General features: G+C 42.0%; 1 protein-coding gene across 1 annotated transcript in view; it reads right to left on the bottom strand.

Moving 5' to 3' along the window:
• LOC118371139 (NUAK family SNF1-like kinase 1) overlaps nt 1-26,241 on the bottom strand; it is an 85,445-nt gene that overhangs the window by 29,778 nt on the left and 29,426 nt on the right. Inside the window, exons 2-3 of the mRNA XM_035756474.2 lie at nt 4,468-4,588; nt 4,148-4,299 (exon numbers count right to left, since the gene is read on the bottom strand). Coding sequence (XP_035612367.1) covers nt 4,148-4,299; nt 4,468-4,588 — 273 coding nt within the window. The remainder of the gene's footprint in view (nt 1-4,147; nt 4,300-4,467; nt 4,589-26,241) is intronic.

The following is a 26,241-nucleotide window of genomic DNA, read 5'->3' as shown; positions in this document are numbered from 1 at the left end:
ACACACAGATCTTTACACACGCACAGATTCTTCACCCCCTTGATGTTTTTAGGAAGACACTGCTGTGTTGATTTAGGAACTAGAGAGCAGATGACATTTACACAAACATGGCCTGAATACATAAGTGGAGGTCCAGTGTGTGTTTTGTGTGTGATATCAATCATTTTGTAACGCAGTTTCTGTATAGAGATTCAAGAGAAATAGGGAACAGATGAAGAGAACAAAAGAACAGCTTAAAAGAGGAGAGATGAAAATGTAATTGTCTAATTGACATTGAAAGGTCATTCTCATGATATGAGTGTTTGATTCAATGATTAATCCATGAGCATACAGTACTGGTGAATGGTCAACAGTATACAGTCAGTGTGTGTAAACCTTGTCTGTGTTTGTTAGTCGATTATTAGCCTGGGCTTTGTTTAGTTATTGTTTCTGTTAGTCTTTCAATTAGCTTTCCTTAATTATTTTGGATTGTTCAGTTATCCCTCCTTCTGTCTTTCATTGTATTATCACAATTAACAATCCAGCTCTATAACAAACCCAACATGTACAGATGAATTCACTAATGTAGTATAACGATATTGAAGAGTGAAAGAGGGGGTATATAAGAGTTTGCTACAGGAAAATATGAATAGCACAGCAGAGGTCAATTCAGGCGAAGAGTGAATGTGAGAGAGCGAATAAGATAAAGAGGAGGGGGGAGAGAGAGACTGAGACATGAATAGGGAAAGAGAGAGGTTTATGTGGTGTGTCTTTTAAAAACGTTCATTTTCCCCTGAAGCCTAAATACTTCCTGCTAAAGCTGCATACCTCAGAAGCATTCTAAATAATTCACGCGTTCCGGAACACTCATGTCTATTTTAGAAGACCATTTGAGGTCAGACAACTAAAGGATGCAGCATCGAGCTCCAAAGCTAAAATAGTGAGGGGTCTTTTTTGTTCTTCATTCAAATGTAGTGGTTTGAGATTGGGGGATAACTCCAAATAAAATGACCAACATAATTTAGCTATCTGGTGTTAAGCAGTATCAGCTATGAGCTAGCTCTGGTGTGCACACATGCATGTGGTTTATTCCACTGAAGAGCTTTATCCCAAAACTCTGCCAAAAGGTGTTCACTATTTCCTAAGTCTCCTATTTCCTCAATTTCTGCACCAACTAGGAAATTTAGCTTTTTAACTTTTACCACGACACAATTCTATAAACTAAGAAAGTGAAATGTCCGAATAATAGTAGAGAAGGATTCATTTCAGATTTGATTTCTTTCATCACATTCCCAGTGGGTCAGAAGTTTACATACACTCAATTAGTATTTGGTAGCATTGCCTTTAAATTGTTAAACTTGGGTCAAATGTTTCAGGTAGCCTTACACAAGCTTCCAACAATAAGTTGGGTGAATTTTTGCCCATTCCTCCTGACAGAGCTGGTGTAACATAGTCAGGTGTGTAGGCCTCCTTGCTAGCACACCCTTTTTCAGTTCTGCCCACAAATGTTCTATAGGATTGAGGTCAGGGCTTTGTGATGGCCACTCAAATACTTTGACTTTCTTGTGCTTTAGCCATTTTGCCACAACTTTGGAAGTATGCTTGGGGTCATTGTTCATTTGGAAGACCCATTTGCGACCAAGCTTTAACTTCCTGACTGTGGTCTTGAGATGTTGCTTCAATATATCCACAATTTTCCTGCCTCATGATGCAACCTATTTTGTGAAGTGCACCAGTCCCTCCTGCAGCAAAGCACAACCACAACATGATGCTGCCACCCCCATGCATCACGGTTGGGATGGTGTTCTTCGGCTTGCAAGCCTCCCCCTTTTCCTCCAAAAGCATTCAATGGTCATTATGGCCAAACAGTTTTATTTTTCTTTCATCAGACCAGAGGACATTTCTCCAAAAAGTATGATCTTTGTCCCCATGTGCAGTTGCAAACTGTAGTATGGCTTTTTTTATGGCGGCAATGGAGCAGTGGTTTCTTCCTTGCTGAGCGGCCTTTCAGGTTATGCCGATATAGGACACATTTTTATGGGGATATAGATATTTTTGTACCGGTTTCCTCCAGCATCTTCACAAGGTCCTTTGCTGTTGTTCTGGGATTGATTTGCACTTTTCGCACCAAAGTACGTTCATCTCTAGGAGACAGAAGGTGTCTCCTTCCTGAGCGGTATGTCGGCGTGGTCCCATGATGTTTATACTTGCGTACTATTGTTTGTATAGATGAACGTGGTACCTTCAGGCATTTGGGAATTGCTCCCAAGGATGAACCAGACTTGTGGAGGTCTTGGGTGATTTCTTTTGATTTTTCCATGATGTCAAGCAAAGAGGCACTGAGTTTGAAGGTAGGCCTTGAAATACATCCACAGTACACCTCCAATTGACTCAAATTATGTCAATTAGCCTATCAGAAGCTTCTAAAGCCATGACATCATTTTCTGGAATTTTCCAAGCTGTTTAAATGCAGAGTCAACTTAGTGTATGTAAACTTCTGACCCTCTGGAATTGTGATACAGTGAGTTTTAAGTGAAATAATCTGTCTGTAAACAATTGTTGGAAAAATGATTTGTGTCATGCACAAAGTAGATGTCCTAACCGACTTGCCAAAACTATAGTTTGTTAACAAGAAATTTGTGGAGTGGTTGAAAAACAAGTTTAATGACTTCAACCTAAGTGTATGTAAACGTCTGACTTCAACTGTAATTCTCCTTTGACCCACAAGGTTTTCCTCTGGTATTAGGAGTAGGATTTTGTGGGTTTAGCTGTGCAATGTTTGCCTGTTGCTTCATTTCACACCCTGAGAAGAGAAACTGCAGTGATCAGGATTTTTTGGGATTAGCTCACAGGTGGCTGGTGTCACCTTAACTGGGGAGGACAACCTCATTGTATTGGCTGGAACGGAATTAATGGTATCAAACGCATGGTTTACAAATGTTTTAATATCACTCCATTCACTCTATTTCAGCCATTATTATGAGCCGTCCTCCCCTCACCAGCCTCCTGTGGCTTAGCAGTACCATGTTTGCCTGTTGCTCCGTTTTACACTAAGTGGATTAATAGCAACCAACATTGAGCACTGCCTCAACATGAGGTGAACTCTCGTTAAACCATAAATATGTGCTAAAATCACCCGCCCGCACACCTGATCTCAATTGCAACCACTACTGGCCACCATACTACTGCTCCCTAAAGCTGATCTCAGTGGGGGAAGTTTTCCAATACCTTGAAAAGAAGGGCACCTATTGGTAGATGGGTACAAATTTGAACAATCAGACATTTAATTAGATATATATCGGTACCAAAATGTTATGATACTTATGATACCAACATTTTAGAATACGTAGTACGTAGTACCGTTTTATATTAGTACACTGAATTTGTTCCTCCAACCAATCAAAAGAACCCACTGGGCAAGAGCAGCTTGTCTCTTAATGTGCCGGTCCACTTGTCTTGTATGCCAATATAACGTGCGGCGTATGTCATCAACAAATAACATCCCTGTAGAGGTCGGCCGATTAATCGGAATGGCCGATTAATTCGGGCCGATTTCAAGTTGTCATAACAATCCGAAATCTGTATTTTTGGAACCGTGAGTTTTGTGATCCGTTGCACCACTACTGTCTAGCAATGATTAACAACCAGCTTGACAGAGCTTGAAGAGTTTTAAAAATAATAAAATGGGTAAATATTGTGCAGTCCAGGTGTGCAGAGCTCGAAGAGACTTACCCAGAAAGACAGCTGTAATTGCTGCTAAAGGTGATTCTAACATGTATTGACTCTGGGTTGAATAATTAGCCAATAGTTAATCAAGATATATTAGTGTGTTTTATTTTACATTATAAATAATTAAATAATTATGATCTTCGACCTTGACAGTGTATTTTGTGTAGATCGTTGAAGAAAAAACTGACATTTTAATTTGAATCATACTTTGTAACAAAATGTGGAAAAAGTAATGGGGCCTGATTACTTTCTTAAGGCACTGTAACTGTATAAAGTATTCCCCCCGTCACTACCGAAAAGAGAAACTGCAGCACACGCGGATATAGGATTCATCACATTATTTACCACATTATGCTAATTGAAATACAATGATTGCGTGTGCGTGCGAACGCTCATGCATTTCAGTGTGAGCCTGTGCAGCATGCAAGTGTGTGTTTACCGTGTGGCAGTAGTGCACGGCGGAGGTGATTTGTCTGAAGAGGTCTCTGGCCTCTGTCTCCACCAGTCTCCTCCTCTCATTGACGTAGTCATACAACTCCCCTCTGCAGGCGTACTCCATCACTATCACTATCTTATCACGACTCTCAAACACTACACAGGACAGGGAGAGCACAGAGAAAGGTTACATTGTGTGTGTACGTATGCGTGTTTTCCTTTCAGTGTGTGTGTGTGTGTGTGTGTGTGTGTGTGTGTGTGTGTGTGTGTGTGTGTGTGTGTGTGTGTGTGTGTGTGTGTGTGTGTGTGTGTGTGTATTCTCACCCTCATGGAAGCGTATGATGTAGGGGTGTTTGAGGGCGGAGGTGATTTCTATCTCTCTCTGGATATGAACTCTGTCCAGATCATCAGTGATGCTCTCCTTACGAATCGACTTGATGGCCACCTGAGAACACACAACACCAGACACACACAGCGTTAGACTTCATTACGGTTACACACACCTCCGAGCTACAAACACACCACACAGACAGACACACTTAAGAATGTTAATGGCACAGGCACACACACAAACGATACAATGCTAGACATTGCTAGGTGACGCACATCTGCACAAACAAAGTTCATTCAGTCAATATGATGATGCTCATAAATCAATGAACAGTGTCACTGGGTAACGTTGGCAACCTCTTTTCTTCTGGTTTATAGAGTAGTCTTCTATCTGGTTTACAGAGTAGTCTTTCTTCTATCTGGTCTATAGAGTAGTCTTTCTTCTGTCTGGTTTATAGAGTAGTCTTTCTTCTGTCTGGTTTATAGAGTAGTCTTTCTTCTGTCTGGTTTATAGAGTAGTCTTTCTTCTGTCTGGTTTATAGAGTAGTCTTTCTTCTGTCTGGTTTATAGAGTAGTCTTTCTTCTGTCTGGTTTATAGAGTAGTCTTTCTTCTGTCTGGTCTATAGAGTAGTCTTTCTTCTGTCTGGTTTATAGAGTAGTCTTTCTTCTGTCTGGTTTATAGAGTAGTCTTTCTTCTGTCTGGTTTATAGAGTAGTCTTTCTTCTGTCTGGTTTATAGAGTAGTCTTTCTTCTGTCTGGTCTATAGAGTAGTCTTTCTTCTGTCTGGTTTATAGAGTAGTCTTTCTTCTGTCTGGTTTATAGAGTAGTCTTTCTTCTGTCTGGTTTATAGAGTAGTCTTTCTTCTATCTGGTCTATAGAGTAGTCTTTCTTCTGTCTGGTTTATAGAGTAGTCTTTCTTCTGTCTGGTTTATAGAGTAGTCTTTCTTCTGTCTGGTTTATAGAGTAGTCTTTCTTCTGTCTGGTTTATAGAGTAGTCTTTATTCTGTCTGGTTTATAGAGTAGTCTTTCTTCTGTCTGGTCTATAGAGTAGTCTTTCTTCTGTCTGGTTTACAGAGTAGTCTTTCTTCTGTCTGGTTTATAGAGTAGTCTTTCTTCTGTCTGGTTTATAGAGTAGTCTTTCTTCTGTCTGGTTTATAGAGTAGTCTTTCTTCTGTCTGGTTTATAGAGTAGTCTTTCTTCTGTCTGGTTTATAGAGTAGTCTTTCTTCTGTCTGGTCTATAGAGTAGTCTTTCTTCTGTCTGGTTTATAGAGTAGTCTTTCTTCTGGTCTATAGAGTAGTCTTTCTTCTGGTCTATAGAGTAGTCTTTCTATCTGGTTTTTAGCGTAGGCTAAAAATCACATACTGTGAGCTAGTGATGGGTGAAAAAAAAATCGAGTTACATATTGGGATATTATTTTTGACAATATATTGTATAGTTTTGACAATATTGCAATATTATTTTTGCGCTAGTTGGCTACACATGCACCAAAACTCCAGTATGTTTCCTTCATAGCTTGTTATTCATCTTATTTTTAAACAGAGAGCCAATTTGTTTTCAGCACTTATTTCAATGACTAATCAAAACTCATTTTCTCATGGCTCTCTTTTCCCTCTGAAACAGACATGGTGAGTGAGCAATTTGTTTGAAACAGCGAATTGCAATAAAATCACAGTATCGAATCGCAATACATATAGCATCATGAGAATCACAATACATATAGCATCGTGAGAATCGCAATACATATAGCATCGTGAGAATCGCAATACATATAGCATCGTGAGAATCACAATACATATAGCATCGTGAGAATCGCAATACATATAGCATCGTGAGAATCACAATACATATAGCATCGTGAGAATCACAATACATATAGCATCGTGAGAATGAGAATCACAAATCACACATATAGCATCATGAGAATCACAATACATATAGCATCATGAGAATCACAATACATATAGCATCGTGAGAATCACAATACATATAGCATCATCATGAGAATCACAATACATATAGCATCATGAGAATCACAATACATATAGCATCATGAGAATCACAATACATATAGCATCATGAGAATCACAATACATATAGCATCGTGAGAATCACAATACATATAGCATCATGAGAATCACAATACATATAGCATCATGAGAATCACAATACATATAGCATCATGAGAATCACAATACATATAGCATCGTGAGAATCGCAATACATATAGAATCATCATATAGCATCGTGAGAATCACATATACATAGAATAATACATATAGCATCGTGAGAATCGCAATACATATAGCATCGTGAGAATCACAATACATATAGCATCGTGAGAATCACAATACATATAGCATCGTGAGAATCACAATACATATAGCATCGTGAGAATCACAATACATATAGCATCGTGAGAATCACAATACATATAGCATCATGAGAATCGCAATACATATAGCATCATGAGAATCACAATACATATAGCATCGTGAGAATCACAATACATATAGCATCATGAGAATCACAATACATATAGCATCGTGAGAATCACAATACATATAGCATCATGAGAATCACAATACATATAGCATCGTGAGAATCACAATACATATAGCATCGTGAGAATCGCAATACATATAGCATCGTGAGAATCACAATACATATAGCATCGTGAGAATCGCAATACATATAGCATCGTGAGAATCACAATACATATAGCATCGTGAGAATCGCAATACATATAGCATCGTGAGAATCGCAATACATATAGCATCGTGAGAATCACAATACATATAGCATCGTGAGAATCGCAATACATATAGCATCGTGAGAATCACAATACATATAGCATCGTGAGAATCGCAATACATATAGCATCGTGAGAATCGCAATACATATAGCATCGGCACCTAAGTATCGTGATAATATCGTATCTTGAGCTCCCTGGAAATTCCCAGCCTTACCATATATATATATATATATATATATATATATATATGATCCAGGCGTAACCATGGTGATACTTTATTTGTCCCTGTTGTTCGTCTGTCCAGGGTTTGGTCCCAGCAACAAGAGATTCCTCACTAGTTAAATCTCCGGCCAACACTTAATTCATTCACTCTTCCTTATCTCGCTCAAACTTAATTTGCCTCGTTAAGGAAGACAGGCAAACACACAATTCACAAGTTTGCAAACACAGAAGTAAAGTCCCTGGGTAGAGGTGATACTTGGGGTTTAGGGGTGATGGGTGACTGCAGGCAGAGGCTGCAATGTTCACACACTGTTCACTTAATCTCACACACACACACACTCAACCCCCAAAACCCCTGGCACACACACACACACTCAACCCCCAAACCCCCTGGCACACACACACACACAACCCCTGGCACACACACACACACACAACCCCCAAACCCCTGGCACACACACACACACAACCCCAAACCCCCTGGCACACACACACACACAACCCCAAACCCCTGGCACACACACACACACACACACACACACACACACACACACACACACACACACACACACACACACACACACACACACACACACACACACACACACACACACACACACACACACACACACCCCAAATCCCTGGCACACACACACACACTCAACCACCAAAACCCCTGACACACACACACACACTCAACCCCCAAAACCCCTGGCACACACACACACACTCAACCACCAAAACCCCTGGCACACACACACACACTCAACCCCCAAAACCCCTGGCACACACACACACCCCTGAAAATGTTTTTTGTGAAGCTTCAACCTGATACGTAAGAGTTATTCAACCCTGTGGCATTATATCAACCACTAGGGTTCTCAAAGCTAGCACTCTCTCGCTCTCTGAGGACCACTGTTCTTCCAGTTGGGTCACAGTTCTAGAATTCTCAGCTGCCGGAAAGAACTCTGGGACATCAGAAGATGGTATTCACACGCTCTCTGGGCCAACACAGTTACAAAACACACACATATCCACACACACTCCAGGGACTCTCTGACTTAGATACTCATGCTTGCTTGATCAGCCACCAGAGATCCATGTCTTGTAAACTGTGTGGACGTGCCAACAGGGTAATGTCCCACTAGAGAGAACAGTGATGTAACCACACCTCGGAGTTTCCCTACAGACTCCACGTCTCATCTGATCATGTAGGGGATTGTATGTATGTATGTATGTATGTATGTATGTATGTATGTATGTATGTATGTATGTATGTATGTATGTATGTATGTATGTATGTATGTGTGTATGTGTGTGAGAGAGAGATATATATAGAGAGAGAGAATGAATGTGTGTGAGCGCATGCCTGTGTTCATTGAACTATTAGTCAAAGTATCTGAATGACCTCTAAAAATATGTGGATAATTTCAATCATTTGTTTGTGTAAAATACTAAAGGCTGATCCGGGAGGACCATGAATAACAGGTATTACTAGATAGATACATGTGCCAGAGTATACGGTTCAGCCACCACAGCTCTGTCGGGTATGGAACGCCATTTGAGTCTTTGCGTGTCAAGAAATATACACGTCAATTAACACTATCTGACATGTAAAATAAGCTTGACCCGAATATGACTGTACGTCACATAATAATTTAACACGCTCATACATTTTTACATAGTTATTACACATTGATGACACTATAACTTGTATTCCATGTCACAACGATTCACCCATACGTATGCTATGATGCTGGTAAAAAGGTTTTTGTCTGGCGCCCGTGCCGCTGCCGGATGAGTGCAGACACACCTCCCCAAGCTCTGGACAGTGCTGGTCGTAAAAAAGCTAGCTAGCTGATGGATGCACACAATGTTCTTCCCCAAAAACATAGCAAAACGACATAGCTCGGTAGTTAGCCAGCTAGGTTAAGTGTCGTCATCTAAAATACCCATATATTTATAAGACAGTTTTTATTTGATTAATGGTGGTCGATGTGGGTCCGACCATAGCTAGCCACAATAAGGATGATCCACAATAGTGGAATTTGAGGTTTGCCTTCAAAATGAAAATCATGCAAATAATACATAGAGTGAAATCATGCCATACTGGAACAACAGATCATGCAAAACGAGGTTGGAATGTTCTTATATAAATTCAACAAAAGACAATACTTTGTTAATTTCACAAAGATCTGTTGAAATCACATTGAATGTATTAGACTTTAGAATTTCATTGGGGACATACTTATTTCACTGTACAGCCTTACCTATAGATTGTGGATCAATGACATGGTATCAGTCTACTCAGTGACAGACAGAGAACATTAGCGTCGTAGCTCTTATTGCGGGACTCTGAAACAACTGTGAATTGAGCCACATTTATTGTACCAGTCAACCTACTATGTGAATTGAACACTATTCCAGAGGAAAAGCTGTACAAAGTGGATGTTTTGGAGCCTGATAACTCTTGAGGAGGACTTTGGGGAAAAAAGCACTTGGGTACTGAGTAGGCTGATATCCCATTTCATTGATCCCTAATCTTTAGGTAAGGCTGTACAGTGCAATATGAATGTCAATATGCACAATAGGGTGACTGGGGAGGTGATTTCCCACAGTCTAAGTCCCGCAATAGGAGCTACGACGCTAATATTTCCGTAAACTCTTCACAGTTGTGTTCTCTGGGTGTCACCGAGTAGACTGATACCCCATTTCATTGGTCCACATTCCAACACTCCAACCATGTTTAACATTATCAAGTCAAAATATGGCACGATTTCACCAATTGTAACCTTCTGCATCACTTTCAAAGAGGGACTTTTATTTTAAAAGGCAAACCGCAAAATCCACTATTGTGGCTAATCCTTATTGTGGCTAACTTCACTACACATATGCTATGGCTTGACCTGACCAGGTTAAGTCAGATGAAGCTAGCTGGCTGCTTATAATGTTGGTTTTGGGCAACAGGCTCAAGTAGCAGGCTAGCTAGTTATTTCAATAGAAGTACAACAAGTGGCTACCTAGCTAATACTTATTCACATGGATTCCTAAATCATTGCTAAGAATATTGAAAATGACTAGTTTCTACTCTTCATTGTTTTCAGCCTGTTTGCATTGGTGCAAGCTAGGTACTGCAGAAGTTGCTGATAACATCTGTATCGAAGATATTTGCAAACATTTTTGATCCTGCTCGTTTGATCCTGATCTAATTTCAAATGCTCATTCAGATGTTTTCACATTCGGTCGAACAAATAGTGCCTTATTAAGAACGCGGTATTGTACAGCTTAGACAGTGATCGTAATGGTTGAGCTTGGCTTGCACACACAATATAAGTGTGTTATTTGACGTTTTAAATTAAAAGCTTATTTGGCGCATCAAATAGTGTTATTTGACGTGTATTCCAAGATATCTTAAGAACAGGTTTATTCAGTTACTGGGTTCAACACACCACATTCCTATGTATTGACTGCTCACAGTGAACGTGCGAGTGTTAACGTGTTTCTATGGAGAGAACAGAAATAATTACCATGAGTATAGGCTTACGTACAACTATACAGGCCCATAAAATAGACTGTGGAGGTATACATGCTGCTATATAGATAGAAGAGACCAAATGACTTGGTATACACAATCTCTGCCATGATATAACGTAAGTGGTAGGGTTAAATATTTTCCTAGTATTTTACAAATGTTCCATCCCGAGAATAAATCCCTTCTCTCCCGGGTGACCCGGAATTTCCTGCCAAAACCGTAAATGCCTTTCTTGCAGGCTCAAAACCCAACAATGTAGTAATCAATAACAATGTAATACTAAAAATAACATAAGGTAGAACAAAAACATACAAGAAATAACACAAGAAAGTACAGTGCATTCAGAAAATATTCAGACTATTTCCACATTTTGTTGCGTTACAGACTTATTCTAAAATTGATTACATAGTTTTTTTCCCCTCCTGAATCTACACACAATATCCAATAATGACAAAACAAAAACAGGTTAAGACATTTTTGCATAAAAATAAAAAACTACAGAAATATCACATTTCTATAAGTATTCAGACCCTTTACTCAGTACTTTGTTGAAGCACCTTTGGCAGTGATTACAGCCTCGAGTCTTCTTGGGTATGATGCTACAAGCTTGGCACACCTGTATTTGGAGAGTTTCTCCCATTCTTCTCTGCAGATTCTCTCAAGCTCTGTAAGGTTGGATGGAGAGCGTCGCTGCATAGCTATTTTCAGGTCTCCCAGAGATGTTTGATTGGGTTCAAGTCCGGGCTCTAGCTGGGCCACTCAAGGACATCCAGAGACTTGTCCCGAAGCCACTCCTGCGTTGTCTTGGCTGTGTGCTTAGGGTCGTTGTCCTGTTGGAAGGTGAACCTTCACCCCAGTCTGAGGTCCTGAGCGCTCTGTAGCAGGTTTTCATCAAGGATCTCTCTGTGCTTTGATCCGTTCATCTTTGCCTCGATTCTGACTAGTCTCTCGGTAACTGCCGCTGAAAAACATCCCCACAGCATGATGCTGTCAGCACCATGATTTACTGTAGGGATGGTGCCAGGTTTCCTCCAGACATGAAGCTTGGCATTCAGGGCAAAGAGTTCAATCTTGATTTCATCAGGCAGATGAATCTTCTTTTCATGGAATGAGAGTACTTTAGGTGCCTTTTGGCAAACTCCAAGCGGACTTTCATGTGCCTTTTACTGAGGAGTGGCTTCCGTCTGGCCACTCTACCATAAAGGCCTGATTGGTGGTGCTGCAGAGATGGTTGTCCTTCTTGAAGGTCCTCCCATCTCCACAGAGGAACTCTGACAGAGTTACCATCGGCTTCTTGGTCACCTCCCTGAACATGGCCCTTCTCCCCCGATGGCTCAGTTTGGCCAGGCTGCCAGCTCTAGGAAGTCTTGGTGGTTCCAAACATCTTCCCTTTAAGAATGATGGAGGCCACTCTGTTCTTGGGGATCTTCAATGCTGCAGACATTTTTTGGTACCCTTCCTCAGATCTGTGCCTCGACACAATCCTGTCTCGGAGCTCTACGGACAATTCCTTTGACCTCTGACATGCACTGTCAACTGTGGGACCTTATATAGACAGATGTGCGCCTTTCCAAATCATGTCCAATCAATTGAATTTACCACAGGTGGGCTCCAATCAAGTTGTAGAAACATCAAGATGATCAATGGAAACAGGATGGATCTGAGCTCAATTTCGAGTCTCATCGCTATGGGTTTGAATAATTATGTAAATACGTTTTTTAGTTTTTATAAATTAGCACCAATTCTGAAAAACTGTTTTCGCTTTGTCATTATGGGGTATTGTGTGTATATTGACGAGGATTTACATTTTATTTAATCCATTTTAGAATAAGACTGTAACGTAACAAAATGTGGAAAAAGTCCATGGGTCTGAATACTTTCCAAATGCCCTGTAAAAGGTAAATATGTATAGGAGTGAGGTGATCAGGATATAGGATGAACAGAGTAGCAGCAGCATAGGCTATATGATGATTGTAAGTGAGTGGCTGTGCGTGTGTATAGAGTCAATATGAATGTATGTGCATATTATGTGTGTGTGTTGGAGTGTCAGTGTGCATGAGTGTGTAGGGCCCTGTGAGTGTCCTCGACCCTTTGTACTACAACCCTGTTGATGTGGAAGGGGTTCATCGTCGCCGGTGATCAGACCTACCACTGTCGTGTCGTCAGCACACTTGGCGATGTTGTTGGTATTGTCCATCACCACGCAGTCGTGGGTGAATAAGGAGTACAGAAGGGGACTAAGCACACATCCCTGTTGGGCCCCCGTATTGAGGGTCAGCATGGCGGTCAGCCCGTCAGGAAGTCCAGGATCCAGTTGCAAAGAGAGGTGTTCAGTCCCAGGGTTCTAAACTTGGTGACGAGCTTGGAGGAGACAAAGGTGTTCAATGCGGAGCTGTAGTGAATGAACAGCATTCTCACATTGGTATTCCTCTTATCTAGGTGGGTGAGGGCAGTGTGGAGTGCAATTGAGATTGAGTCGTCTATGGAGCTGTTGGGGCGGTATGCAAGTTTGAGTGGGTCTAGGATGTCTGGGATGATGAAGTTGATGTGTGCCATAAACAGCTTCTCATAGCACTTCATGATTACAGATGTGAGTGCTACAGGCGGGTAGTCATTGTGGCATGAAGCTTTAGAGTTATTGGGGACAGGAATGATGGTGGTCATTACAGACTGGGACAAGGAGAGGTTGAAAATTACCATGAATATGCCTGTCAGCTGTTCTGCGCATACTCTGAGAACGAGCCCTGGAATACCGTCGGGCCCAGCTTATTAAAGACCTTACTCATGTTGGCCTCGGAGAGCGAGATCACCCAGTCCTCTGGGTCGGTGGCAGCCCTCAAACCCAGCACAATGTTGTTACTGTTCAGGCGTGCATAAAATGCATTGAGCTCGTCTGGTAGGGAGGCATCGTTTGGAAGATCACGGAATCCTTTGCATTCCGTAATGGACTGTAGCCCCTGCCACATACGGTGGGCGTCAAAGCCTTTGTAATATGATTCCACCTCACTCCTAGATTGTCCTTTTGCTCGTTTGATGAATCTGCGGAGGTCATAGCGGGACTTCTTGTACTTGTTCCTGTCCTCAGCCATAGCCCACATGATCTTGAAAATCAAATCAACACTAGAACCACCTGACCTTTCAGCCTATAAATACCCGCTAGAGAATGTTGAGAATGTTGCCGGGTGTCACATTTAGCATACCCTTCAGATGCATATCAACCTGCAAGGTGCACAAACAAACACCAAGCCTTGACAAATATTGCATAAACAATTGTAAAGCATGAATTGCATGAAGAAATATTAGTGGAAATATACCCATGTAAAAATATAACAAAAAATATTTGTTTAGATAGAGTAAAGGACATGTTTTGTATAATTCTAAAGTCTACAAAGTAGGCCAAAAGCCAATTTCCAACACTTCCAGTCAAATGAGACATCAACATTCTAACAGTGTAATAAATCCATTTCATATTTCCTATGTGAAGAATAATAATTTGGTTGTGTTTATAAAAGTCGTAAGTAACATTAGAAAACTAAAAAACAATTATTTCAAAGAACATGAAAGCATGTTCATTCGTTTATGTTACTCTAGGCCAGTGGTTCCCAAACTTTTCATAGTCTCCCTCTTTTGCACCAGGGTCAAATGTTGTTTTTTGCCATCATTGTAAGCCTGCCACACACACAATATGATACATTTATTAAACATAAGAATAAGAGCGAGTTGTCACGACCCGGCTCATGGGAAGTGAAAAAGAGCTCTTATAGGACCTGGGTACAAATAATAATCCATTTTGCTCTTTATTTTACAATCTTACATATAAAACCTTATTTGTTCATTGAAAATTGTGAATAACTTACCACAGGTTAATGAGAAGGGTGTGCTTGAAAGGATGCACATAACTCTGCAATGTTGGGTTGCATTGGAGAGAGTCTGTCTTAAAATAATTTTCCACACACAGTCTGTGCCTGTATTTAGTTTTCATGCAAGTGAGGGCCGAGAATCCACTCTCACATACACTACCGTTGAAAAGTTTGGGGTCACTTAGAAATACTTGTTTTTTAAAGCACCTTTTTTGTCTATTAAAATAACATCAAAGTGATCAGAAATGCAGTGTAGACATTGTTAATGTTGTAAATGACTATTGTAGCTGGAAACGGTTGATTTTTAATGGAATATCTACATAGGCGTACAGAGGCCCATTATCAGCAACCAATACTCCTGTGTTCCAATGGTACGTTGTGTTAGCTAATCCAAGTTTATCATTTTAAAAGACGAATTGATCATTAGAAAACCCTTTTGCAATTATGTTAGCACAGCTGAAAACTGTTGTGCTAATTAAAGAAGCAATAAAACTGGCCTTCTTTAGACTAGTTTGAGTATCTGGAGCATCAGCATTTGTGGGTTCGATTACAGGCTCAAAATGGCCAGAAACAAAGACCTTTCTTCCGAAATTCGTCAGTCTATTCTTGTTCTGAGAAATTAAAGCTATTCCATGTGAGAAATTTCCAAGAAACTGAAGATCTCATACAACGCTGTGTACTACTCCCTTCACAGAACAGCGCAAACTGGCTCTAACCAGGATAGAAAGAGGAGTGGGCGGCCCTGGTGCATAACTGAGCAAGAGGACAAGTACATTAGTGTCTAGTTTGAGAAACAGACGCCTTACAAGTCCTCAACTGGCAGCTTCATTAAATAGTACCCTCAAAACACCGGTCTCAACGTCAACAGTGAAGAGGCGACTCCGGGATGATGGCGTTCTAGGGATAATGAATCCAGTTGTTTGTGTCATCTGTTTAGGGAAAGTACCTGCATAATTGCGCACCCAACTCACTCAGGTGCTTCGCTATATCGCATTTGACATTGTCCGTAAGCGTGAGTTTATTTTACATACAATGATGGAAAGACCTGTGTGTTGTCCTTGTTAATGCAGACAGAGAAGAGCTTCAAATTCTTAAATCATAGCCTCAATTTTGTCCTGCTCATTGAATATAGTTGTGGAGAGACTCTGTAAGCCTAGATTCAGGTCATTCAGGTGAGAAAAAACATCACCCAGATAGGCCAGTCGTGTGAGAAAGTCATCATCATGCAAGCAGTCAGACAAGTGAAAATTATGGTCAGTAAAGAAAGCTTTAAGGTCGTCTCTCGATTCTAAACCATGTTTAAATTATTTTACTCCTTGATAACTAGCACACTTATGTATGTTGTAAAAGCATTACATGGTTGCTGCCAATATACATTTGGATACTGCTTTAAAGCAGCACCAACTTAGCCACACAGTACTTTTAGTAAATTCCCTACAAAGATCAATACATTTTTAATGTTGTTGAATTCCATTTCAATGCCTGGAATCCGTGAGGGCCCTAATTATCATATTTGGACCCGAATGAGGCTCTCCACTCTACAAGCTCTCACAGTCTCACATCAGAATTAGATGTTCATCCATGTTTCTCAAATGTCAAATTTCAAAGTTATTTAAAATTTAAAATGTCAAAGTCTATCAGAGGCATATGCTTATGCCCATCCGCTATCCACAATGCCTTAGCAAAACCAAAACCTACTTGAAGGTAACAGCGCTCACTGTTGCCCCCCTAGGATCATGTCACCACCACCTTACCTGCCACCCTAGACCTACTTCAGTTTGCATACCGCCCCAACAAGTCCACAGACGATGCAATCGCCATCACAATGCCCTATCCCATCTGGACAAGAGGAATACCTACGTAAGAATGCTGCTCATTGATTACAGCTCAGCAATCAACACGATAGTACCCTCCAAGCTCATCATTAAGCTTGAGGCCCTGGGTCTCAACCCCGCTCTGCGCAACTGGGTCCTTGACTTCCTGACTGGCCGCCCCCAGGTGGTGAAGGTAGGAAACAATATCTCCACTTCGCTGATCCTCAACACTGGGGCCCCACAAGGGTGCGTGCTCAGCCCCCTCCTGTACTCCCTGTTCACCAATGACTGCGTGGCCATGCATGCCGCCAACTCAATTATCAAGTTTACAGACAACAGTAGTGAGCTTGATTACCAACAACGACAAGAGGGCACTCTGAGTGTGGTGTCAGGAAAACAACCTCTCACTCAACGTTAACAAAACAAAAGGAGATTATCGTGGACTTCAGGAAACAGCAGAGGAACAGGAAAGTTAAGTTCCTCGGCGTGGGTCATTCTCATGAAACCATTAAAATACCATGGCAGTAAGGATTTTAAATAGAAAACATAATTTAGTAATATAACAAAATATCATAATAAAGATTGTGTCCTAAACTTGGCACTCCGGTACCACTTACCATGCGGTAGTAGAGAGAATGTATACAGAGAAGACAGTCGGCCCGAGAATTGAACCCTGTGGTAACCCCAGAGACTGCCAGAGATCCGGAAAACAGGCCCTCCGATTTGACACACTGAACTCTGTCTGAAAAGTAGTTGGTGAACCAGGCGAGGCCATCATTTGAGAAACCAAGGCTGTTGAGTCTGCCAATAAGAATGTGGTGATTGACAGAGTCGAAAGCCTTGGCCAGGTCGATGAATACAGCTGCATAGTATTGTCTCTTATCGATGGCGGTTATTATATCGTTTAGGACCTTGAGCGTGGCTGAGGTGTACCCATGACCAGCTCGGAAACCAGATTGCATAGCAGAGAAGGTACGGTGGGATTTGAAATGGTCGGTGATCTGTTTGTTAACTTGGCTTTCGAAGACCTTAGAAAGGCAGGGTAGGATAGATATAGGTCTGTAGCAGTTTGGGTCTAGAGGCAGGGCAGGGCAGGGCAGGGTAGGATAGATATAGGTCTGTAACAGTTTGGGTCTAGAGGCAGGGCAGGGCAGGGTAGGATAGATATAGGTCTGTAACAGTTTGGGTCTAGAGGCAGGGCAGGGCAGGGTAGGATAGATATAGGTCTGTAGCAGTTTGGGTCTAGAGGCAGGGCAGGGCAGGGTAGGATAGATAGAGGCAGGGCAGGGCAGGGTAGGATAGATATAGGTCTGTAGCAGTTTGGGTCTAGAGGCAGGGCAGGGCAGGGTAGGATAGATATAGGTCTGTAGCAGTTTGGGTCTAGAGGCAGGGCAGGGCAGGGTAGGATAGATATAGGTCTGTAGCAGTTTGGGTCTAGAGTGTCTCCCCCTTTGAGGAGGGAGATGACTGCGGCAGATTTCCAATCTTTGAGGATCTCAGACGATACGAAAGAGAGGTTGAACAAGCTAGTAATAGGGGTTGCAACAATTTTGGATGATAATTTTAGAAAGAGAAGGTCCAGATTGTCGGGTTTGTCAGATTTGTAGTGGTCGAGATATTGCTAGTGTTCACTATTGAACGTTTACTTTTGTAAATCACTTTTCCTAAAATAAATAAGCTCAGCGAGTAGATTGGTGGGCCCTTCTTTTGCTCTGGACAGCTCGCGTGTGGAAAACACTGCTATAAGAACACATTATGACTCTGTTTTTACTTGTAAATCATCCTTTCCATCCATCCATCCATCCATCCATCCATCCATCCATCCATCCATCCATACATCCATACATCCATACATCCATACATCCATACATCCATACATACATACATACATACATACATACATACATACCTAGTGGGGGAGAAGGGGCAGAGGAGGGGCGTGAAGGATGGTGGGGTTGAAGGGGGCAGTGGGCAGAGGAGGGTGGTGAACCACAACCTCAACGGGACAGACAACACAGGACCCACCAACCCAACAGACCCCCCCCAAAATCCCTCCTGACAATCCCCCAATTCCACTAATTCATACCGCATGAAGCCAAACGGAGCTGCTGCTCATGTTGGTGTCTGTACTGATGGCGCAAAAGCCATGACCGGGAGACATAGTGGAGTGGTAACGTGTGTGCCAGCAGTTGCACCCGACGCCACTTGGGTAGACTGCAGCATCCACTGAGAGGCTCTTGCTGCCAAAGGAAAGCCTGACAGCTTCAAAGACATTTTGCACACTACAGTGAAAATGGTTAACTTTGTTAAAGCAAGGCCTCTGAACTCTCGTGTATTTTCTGCACTATGCAATGATATGGGCAGCAACCATGTAACGCTTTTACAACATACAGAAGTGCGTTAGTTATCAAGGAGAAAAGTATTGACACGTTTTTTTAAATTGAGAGACGAGCTTAAAGTTCTTTACTGACCATCATTTTCACTTGTCTGACTGCTTGCAAGATGACGAGTTTCTCATACGACTGGCCTATCTGGGTGATGTTTTTAAATCACCAGAATGATCTGAATCAAGGAATACATATGGACTCTCTGCAACTATATTCAATGTGTGGGACAAAATTGAGGCTATGATTAAGAAGTTGGAGCTCTTCTCTGTCTGCATTAACAACGACAACACACAGGTCTTTGCATTAACAAGGACAACACACAGGTCTTTGCATTAACAAGGACAACACACAGGTCTTTGCATTAACAAGGACAACACACAGGTCTTTGCATTAACAAGGACAACACACAGGTCTTTGCATTAACAAGGACAACACACAGGTCTTTCCATTAACAAGGACAACACACAGGTCTTTGCATTAACAAGGACAACACACAGGTCTTTCCATTAACAAGGACAACACACAGGTCTTTGCATTAACAAGGACAACACACAGGTCTTTCCATTAACAAGGACAACACACAGGTCTTTGCATTAACAAGGACAACACACAGGTCTTTCCATTAACAAGGACAACACACAGGTCTTTGCATTAACAAGGACAACACACAGGTCTTTGCATTAACAAGGACAACACACAGGTCTTTGCATTAACAAGGACAACACACAGGTCTTTGCATTAACAAGGACAACACACAGGTCTTTGCATTAACAAGGACAACACACAGGTCTTTGCATTAACAAGGACAACACACAGGTCTTTGCATTAACAAGGACAACACACAGGTCTTTGCATTAACAAGGACAACACACAGGTCTTTGCATTAACAAGGACAACACACAGGTCTTTGCATTAACAAGGACAACACACAGGTCTTTGCATTAACAAGGACAACACACAGGTCTTTGCATTAACAAGGACAACACACAGGTCTTTGCATTAACAAGGACAACACACAGGTCTTTGCATTAACAAGGACAACACACAGGTCTTTGCATTAACAAGGACAACACACAGGTCTTTGCATTAACAAGGACAACACACAGGTCTTTGCATTAACAAGGACAACACACAGGTCTTTGCATTAACAAGGACAACACACAGGTCTTTGCATTAACAAGGACAACACACAGGTCTTTGCATTAACAAGGACAACACACAGGTCTTTGCATTAACAAGGACAACACACAGGTCTTTGCATTAACAAGGACAACACACAGGTCTTTGCATTAACAAGGACAACACACAGGTCTTTGCATTAACAAGGACAACACACAGGTCTTTGCATTAACAAGGACAACACACAGGTCTTTGCATTAACAAGGACAACACACAGGTCTTTGCATTAACAAGGACAACACACAGGTCTTTGCATTAACAAGGACAACACACAGGTCTTTGCATTAACAAGGACAACACACAGGTCTTTGCATTAACAAGGACAACACACAGGTCTTTGCATTAACAAGGACAACACACAGGTCTTTGCATACATTAAGGGAAGAATTCGGCAGTACCTGTATGGTTAGTGAGAAAGTCCATATTGCAAATGTACGGTCCCTTACTAGACGTCCGAAATCGTTTGTAAAATTCGCGGACGGCGTCGGGCCGAGCGGCAGGGCCGGACCTACCAGGAAGTCATCAAATGAACGTTGTCGGACATTCGGTTTCCGTTTACAAAAATAATAAGATTTATGTCATTTTTCCCATGTCCCGGAAATTCCCACAAGAGGGCATAAGCAATCATATGGCTATTGCTACAAAACATCACGATTCACGACGGGGCCTTATCTCGAAAACTGAAAATATTTAGAAGCCGAAACTCGGTGAGCGTAGGGGCGGCATAATGGGCAGTTGGCCCCGAACAAGATGGCGTCTAGGCCTCAACGGTTTTTGAGTTATGGCCATTTATCTGGGATTAAAGGTCCAAAATGAAAATAGAGAAATTATTTTTCCACTTCACGTCAAAGTCAAGGAGCCTCCGGTGTCAATAAAAAAGAACCAGCCATTTATCTATCGTCATTTAAGAGAAATCGTACAACGACACCTTGGTGATGTTCACGGATAGGTGTTTTTTTTTTTTTTCAACGGTTACAGATCCAGTTGCAGGTTGTTCTTACGAATCTTTTTAAAGTGTGCTGCGGAGCTCTGCGAGATTTCTGTGATTTTCTATGATTTTCTGAAATAACACACACTCACTAAACCCTCCGTAAATAACTCAGTTCTTAACGTAAAGACTTAAAACTCAGGATTCTGTAAAGGCATACCCCAATCATGATATGAGTTTATTTATAGCTTCCTGTGCCAACCGGAAGTGCCTTTAATGGTGTCACAGTGGCAGTTTCCATGGGTTAAAAAGGTCAGATCTTTTCAAAACTTCATATGTGTGACTAGGTAACCCTCATGAACTGTAAATCAGTCATTTCTCCCAGCAGATGTCAAAGAAAAGCTCTCACACGCACACACAGCAAGGATGGAGTGAAAAAGTGTGGTTCTTAAAGACACAGAGAGCAGGCAATGGCATAAACATAATGTCTAGGCCGTGCCGAGTTCAACGAGATATCCCGCTTGACCGTAGCTCGCTCGATCTGAGCGCAGCGACCATTAGAAAAGTAGGCCCAAAATGAAGCCTGCCCCACAACGTCATTTGCTTTTGGGTGACAGTGAGAGAACCGTTAGGTGAGAAACACAATTCGACCTCAGGTATGTTCCTAAGGTCCTTCCGATCCGTGCAAGCCTAACGTTGACCGTGTGGCATTAACCCTTAATAGTTAAAAGAAGGTGTTTACTTCAAAGAGTTTGCATTGACTTCTCTCCCCATAGGAATACATTGCCTTTACCCCTAAATTCAACCTGAAGTCTATATGGGTTATGAATGCCGTATGAACCTGTCTTTGGTAACAGTCCATCAGGCCAGTATGAGGTCTACCTGTGTTGATTCTAAGCTTCCTGGACCAACCGGAAGTGGTTAAAATCACCCTAAAAGTGTTTTTCCATTACCTGCCTGCAGTTTGATAGACATAGTGCATTCAACCCTGTGTAAATCAGTCAATTCTTAACGTAAGGACTTAAAACTCAGGATTCTGTAAAAGCATAGCCCAGTGAGGATATGTGTTGACTTATAGCTTCCTGTGACAACCGGAAGTGCCTTAATTGGTGTCTCAGGGGCTGTTTCGAGGGGTTAAAAAAGTCAGATCTGTCCAAAACTTCATATGTGTGATTAGGCAACCCCATGAACTGTAAATCAGTCATTTTTCCCATAAAATTTCAAAGGAAAACTAAATCACACAGACACACAACTTGGAAGGAGGGACGTATTGGGGTTTGTAGAGACAGACAGTGCCTCCAATAGTTAGCTTTGTTCGAGCTAAAAAAGAACCGTCAGACCTAGAGTTCCGAAACTTTAGAAACCTGTTCTAGGCCTCGGGTCGATAGTGCGTGGTGAGTTAGGTGGCTCTAGAAGGTTCTCGGACCGAGAAATAGCCTCGTACATTTGCAATGTCTTCAATTCATTTTGACCATTACGAAAATGGCGACATTTAGAAAAGTCTCAGAGACACAAGACTAGGTGCATTGAAACCGGCTCGGGCCATAGAGACGGACCCCAACGTTTCGGTCCGATAGCTCATTCAAGGACCCCATAGCAAGGCATTGAAAAAAATGGATTTTCAGCACCAATTAGGGTTTTACTCGGGCACCGAAGGACCTATCGAGCCGAAACTCGGGATTCGGGGTCGCCTCACATAGGCCTTCACATAATGTCTGACCTGGACCCGCAGCTAGAACGTAACTATGTGTTTTACGTTTTTATTATGTTTTAAACTAATGGCGCTGTGAATTATGGGCCTGCTCTGACATATGTGATAGTTGGCTTCTAAATGAGTTGGAAAAAGTGGGTTTGGTGTCAATTGGTATCAGTTTGGTGTCAGAATGACATCTAATTGACTGGTGGACACTGACTTGCTAGTTGACTTTTGTACATTAGCAATATGTTTAAACGGAGAGGGACCATCACCAAAATGGCATTCTGAAATCAACACAAAAATGGCATCACCATAGTCTCCAGGCTGTGCAGAGTTCAACGAGACGCCCGCTTGACCGTAGCTCGCTCTGAGTGCAGCGACCTTGAAAAAGAAGGCGCAAAAGGAAGCCTGGCCCTCAATGTAATTTGCTTTTGGGTGACAGTGAGAGAACCGTTAGGGTGAGAAGCACAATTCGACCTCAGGTACGTTCCTGAGGTCCTCCCGATCCGTGCAAGCCTAACCTTGACCGTGTGGCATTAACCCTTAACAGTTAAAATAAGGTGTTTACTTCAAACAGTTTGCATTGACTTCTCTCCCCATAGGAATACATTGCCTGCACCTCTAAATTCAACCTGAGGCCTATGTGGGTTATGAATGCCTTATGAACCTGTCTTCTATGACAGTCCATCAGCTCACTATGAGGTCTACCTGTGCCGATTCTAAGCTTCCTGAAGCAACCGGAAGTGGTTAAATTGACCCAAAAGGTGTTTTGATGTACATAACCTTCAAAGGTGAAAATGACTACATTCAACCCTGTGTAGATCGTAAATCAGTCAATTCTTAACGTAAGGACTTAAAACTCAGGATTCTGTAAGTTTCTATGTCAATCAAGACATGGGTTTACTTATAGCTTCCTGTGCCAACCGGAAGTGCCTTTAATGATGTCACAGTGGCAGTTTCCAAGGGTTAAAAAGGTCAGATCTTTTCAAAACTTCATATGTGTGACTAGGTAACCCTCATGAACTGTAAATCAGTCATTTCTCCCAACAGATGTCAAAGAAAAGCTCTCACACGCACACACAGCAAGGATGGAGTGAAAAAGTGCGGTTCTCAAAGACACAGAGAGCAGGCAATGGCATAAACATAATCTCTAGGCCGTGCCGAGTTCAACGAGATATCCCGCTTGACCGTAGCTCGCTCGGTCTGAGCGCAGCGACCATTAGAAAAGTAGGCCCAAAATGAAGCCTGCCCCACAACGTCATTTGCTTTTGGGTGACAGTGAGAGAACCGTTAGGGTGAGAAGCACAATTCGACCTCAGGTACGTTCCTAAGGTCCTCCTGATCCGTGCAAGCCTAACCTTGACCATGTGGCATTAACCCTTAATAGTTAAAATAAGGTGTTTACTTCAAAGAGTTTGCATTGACTTCTCTCCCCATAGGAATACATTGCCTGCACCCCTAAATTCAACCTGAAGCCTATGTGGGTTATGAATGACTTATGAACCTGTCTTCTATGACAGTCCATCAGACCACTATGAGGTCTACCTGTGCCAATTATAAGCTTCCTGAAGCAACCGGAAGTGGTTGAAATCACCTTATCAGTGTTGATCCATACACTGCATGCAGTTTGATAGACATAGTGCATTCAACCCTGTGTAGATCAGTCAATTCTTAACTTAAAGACTTAAAACTCAGGATTCTGTAAGTGGCTATGTCAATCAAGACATGTGTTTACTTATAGCTTCCTGTGCCAACCGGAAGTGCCTTTAATTGGGTCACACTGTCTGTTTTGAAGGGTTAGAAAAGTCACATCTCTCCAAAACTTCATATGTGTGACCAGGTAACCCTCCTAAACTGTAAATCAGTCATTTCTCCCAGCAGATGTCAAAGAAAAGCTCTCACACGCACACACAGCAAGGATGGAGTGAAAAAGTGTGGTTCTCAAAGACACAGAGAGCAGGCAATGGCATAAACATAATGTCTAGGCAGTGCCGAGTTCAACGAGATATCCCGCTTGACCGTAGCTCGCTCGGTCTGAGCGCAGCGACCATTAGAAAAGTAGGCCCAAAATGAAGCCTGCCCCACAACGTCATTTGCTTTTGGGTGACAGTGAGAGAACCGTTAGGGTGAGAAGCACAATTCGACCTCAGGTATGTTCCTAAGGTCCTTCCGATCCGTGCAAGCCTAACGTTGACCGTGTGGCATTAACCCTTAATAGTTAAAAGAAGGTGTTTACTTCAAAGAGTTTGCATTGACTTCTCTCCCCATAGGAATACATTGCCTTTACCCCTAAATTCAACCTGAGGTCTATATGGGTTATGAATGCCGTATGAACCTGTCTTTGGTAACAGTCCATCAGGCCAGTGTGAGGTCTACCTGTGTTGATTCTAAGCTTCCTGGACCAACCGGAAGTGGTTAAAATCACCCTAAAAGTGTTTTTCCATTACCTGCCTGCAGTTTGATAGACATAGTGCATTAAACCCTGTGTAAATCAGTCAATTCTTAACGTAAGGACTTAAAACTCAGGATTCTGTAAAAGCATAGCCCAGTGAGGATATGTGTTGACTTATAGCTTCCTGTGCCAACCGGAAGTGCCTTAATTGGTGTCTCAGGGGCTGTTTCGAGGGGTTAAAAAAGTCAGATCTGTCCAAAACTTCATATGTGTGATTAGGCAACCCCCATGAACTGTAAATCAGTCATTTTTCCCATAAAATTTCAAAGGAAAACTAAATCACACAGACACACAACTTGGAAGGAGGGACGTATTGGGGTTTGTAGAGACAGACAGTGCCTCCAATAGTTAGCTTTGTTCGAGCTAAAAAGAACCGTCAGACCTAGAGTTCAAACTTTAGAAACCTGTTCTAGACCTCGGGTCGATAGTGCGTGGTGAGTTAGGTGGCTCTAGAAGGTTCTCGGACCGAGAAATAGCCTCGTACATTTGCAATGTCTTCAATTCATTTTGACCATTACGAAAATGGCGACATTTAGAAAAGTCTCAGAGACACAAGACTAGGTGCATTGGAACCGGCTCGGCCCATAGAGACGGACCCCAACGTTTCGGTCCGATAGCTCATTCAAGGACCCCATAGCAAGGCATGGAAAAAAGTGGATTTTCAGCACCAATTAGGGTTTTACTCGGGCACCGAAGGACCTATCGAGCCGAAACTCGGGATTCGGGGTCGCCTCACATAGGCCTTCACATAATGTCTGACCTGGACCCGCAGCTAGAACGTAACTATGTGTTTTACGTTTTTATTATGTTTTAAACTAAAGGCGCTGTGAATTATGGGCCTGCTCTGACATATATGATAGTTGGCTTCTAAATGAGTTGGAAAAAGTGGGTTTGGTGTCAATTGGTATCAGTTTGGTGTCAAAATGACATCTAATTGACTGATG

Source organism: Oncorhynchus keta, chromosome 27, assembly GCF_023373465.1.
Source record: "Oncorhynchus keta strain PuntledgeMale-10-30-2019 chromosome 27, Oket_V2, whole genome shotgun sequence".
NCBI classification, from domain to species: domain Eukaryota; kingdom Metazoa; phylum Chordata; class Actinopteri; order Salmoniformes; family Salmonidae; genus Oncorhynchus; species Oncorhynchus keta.
The sequence above is the reverse complement of the archived record's forward strand: the minus strand, read 5'-3'. Positions and strand labels throughout refer to the sequence as shown.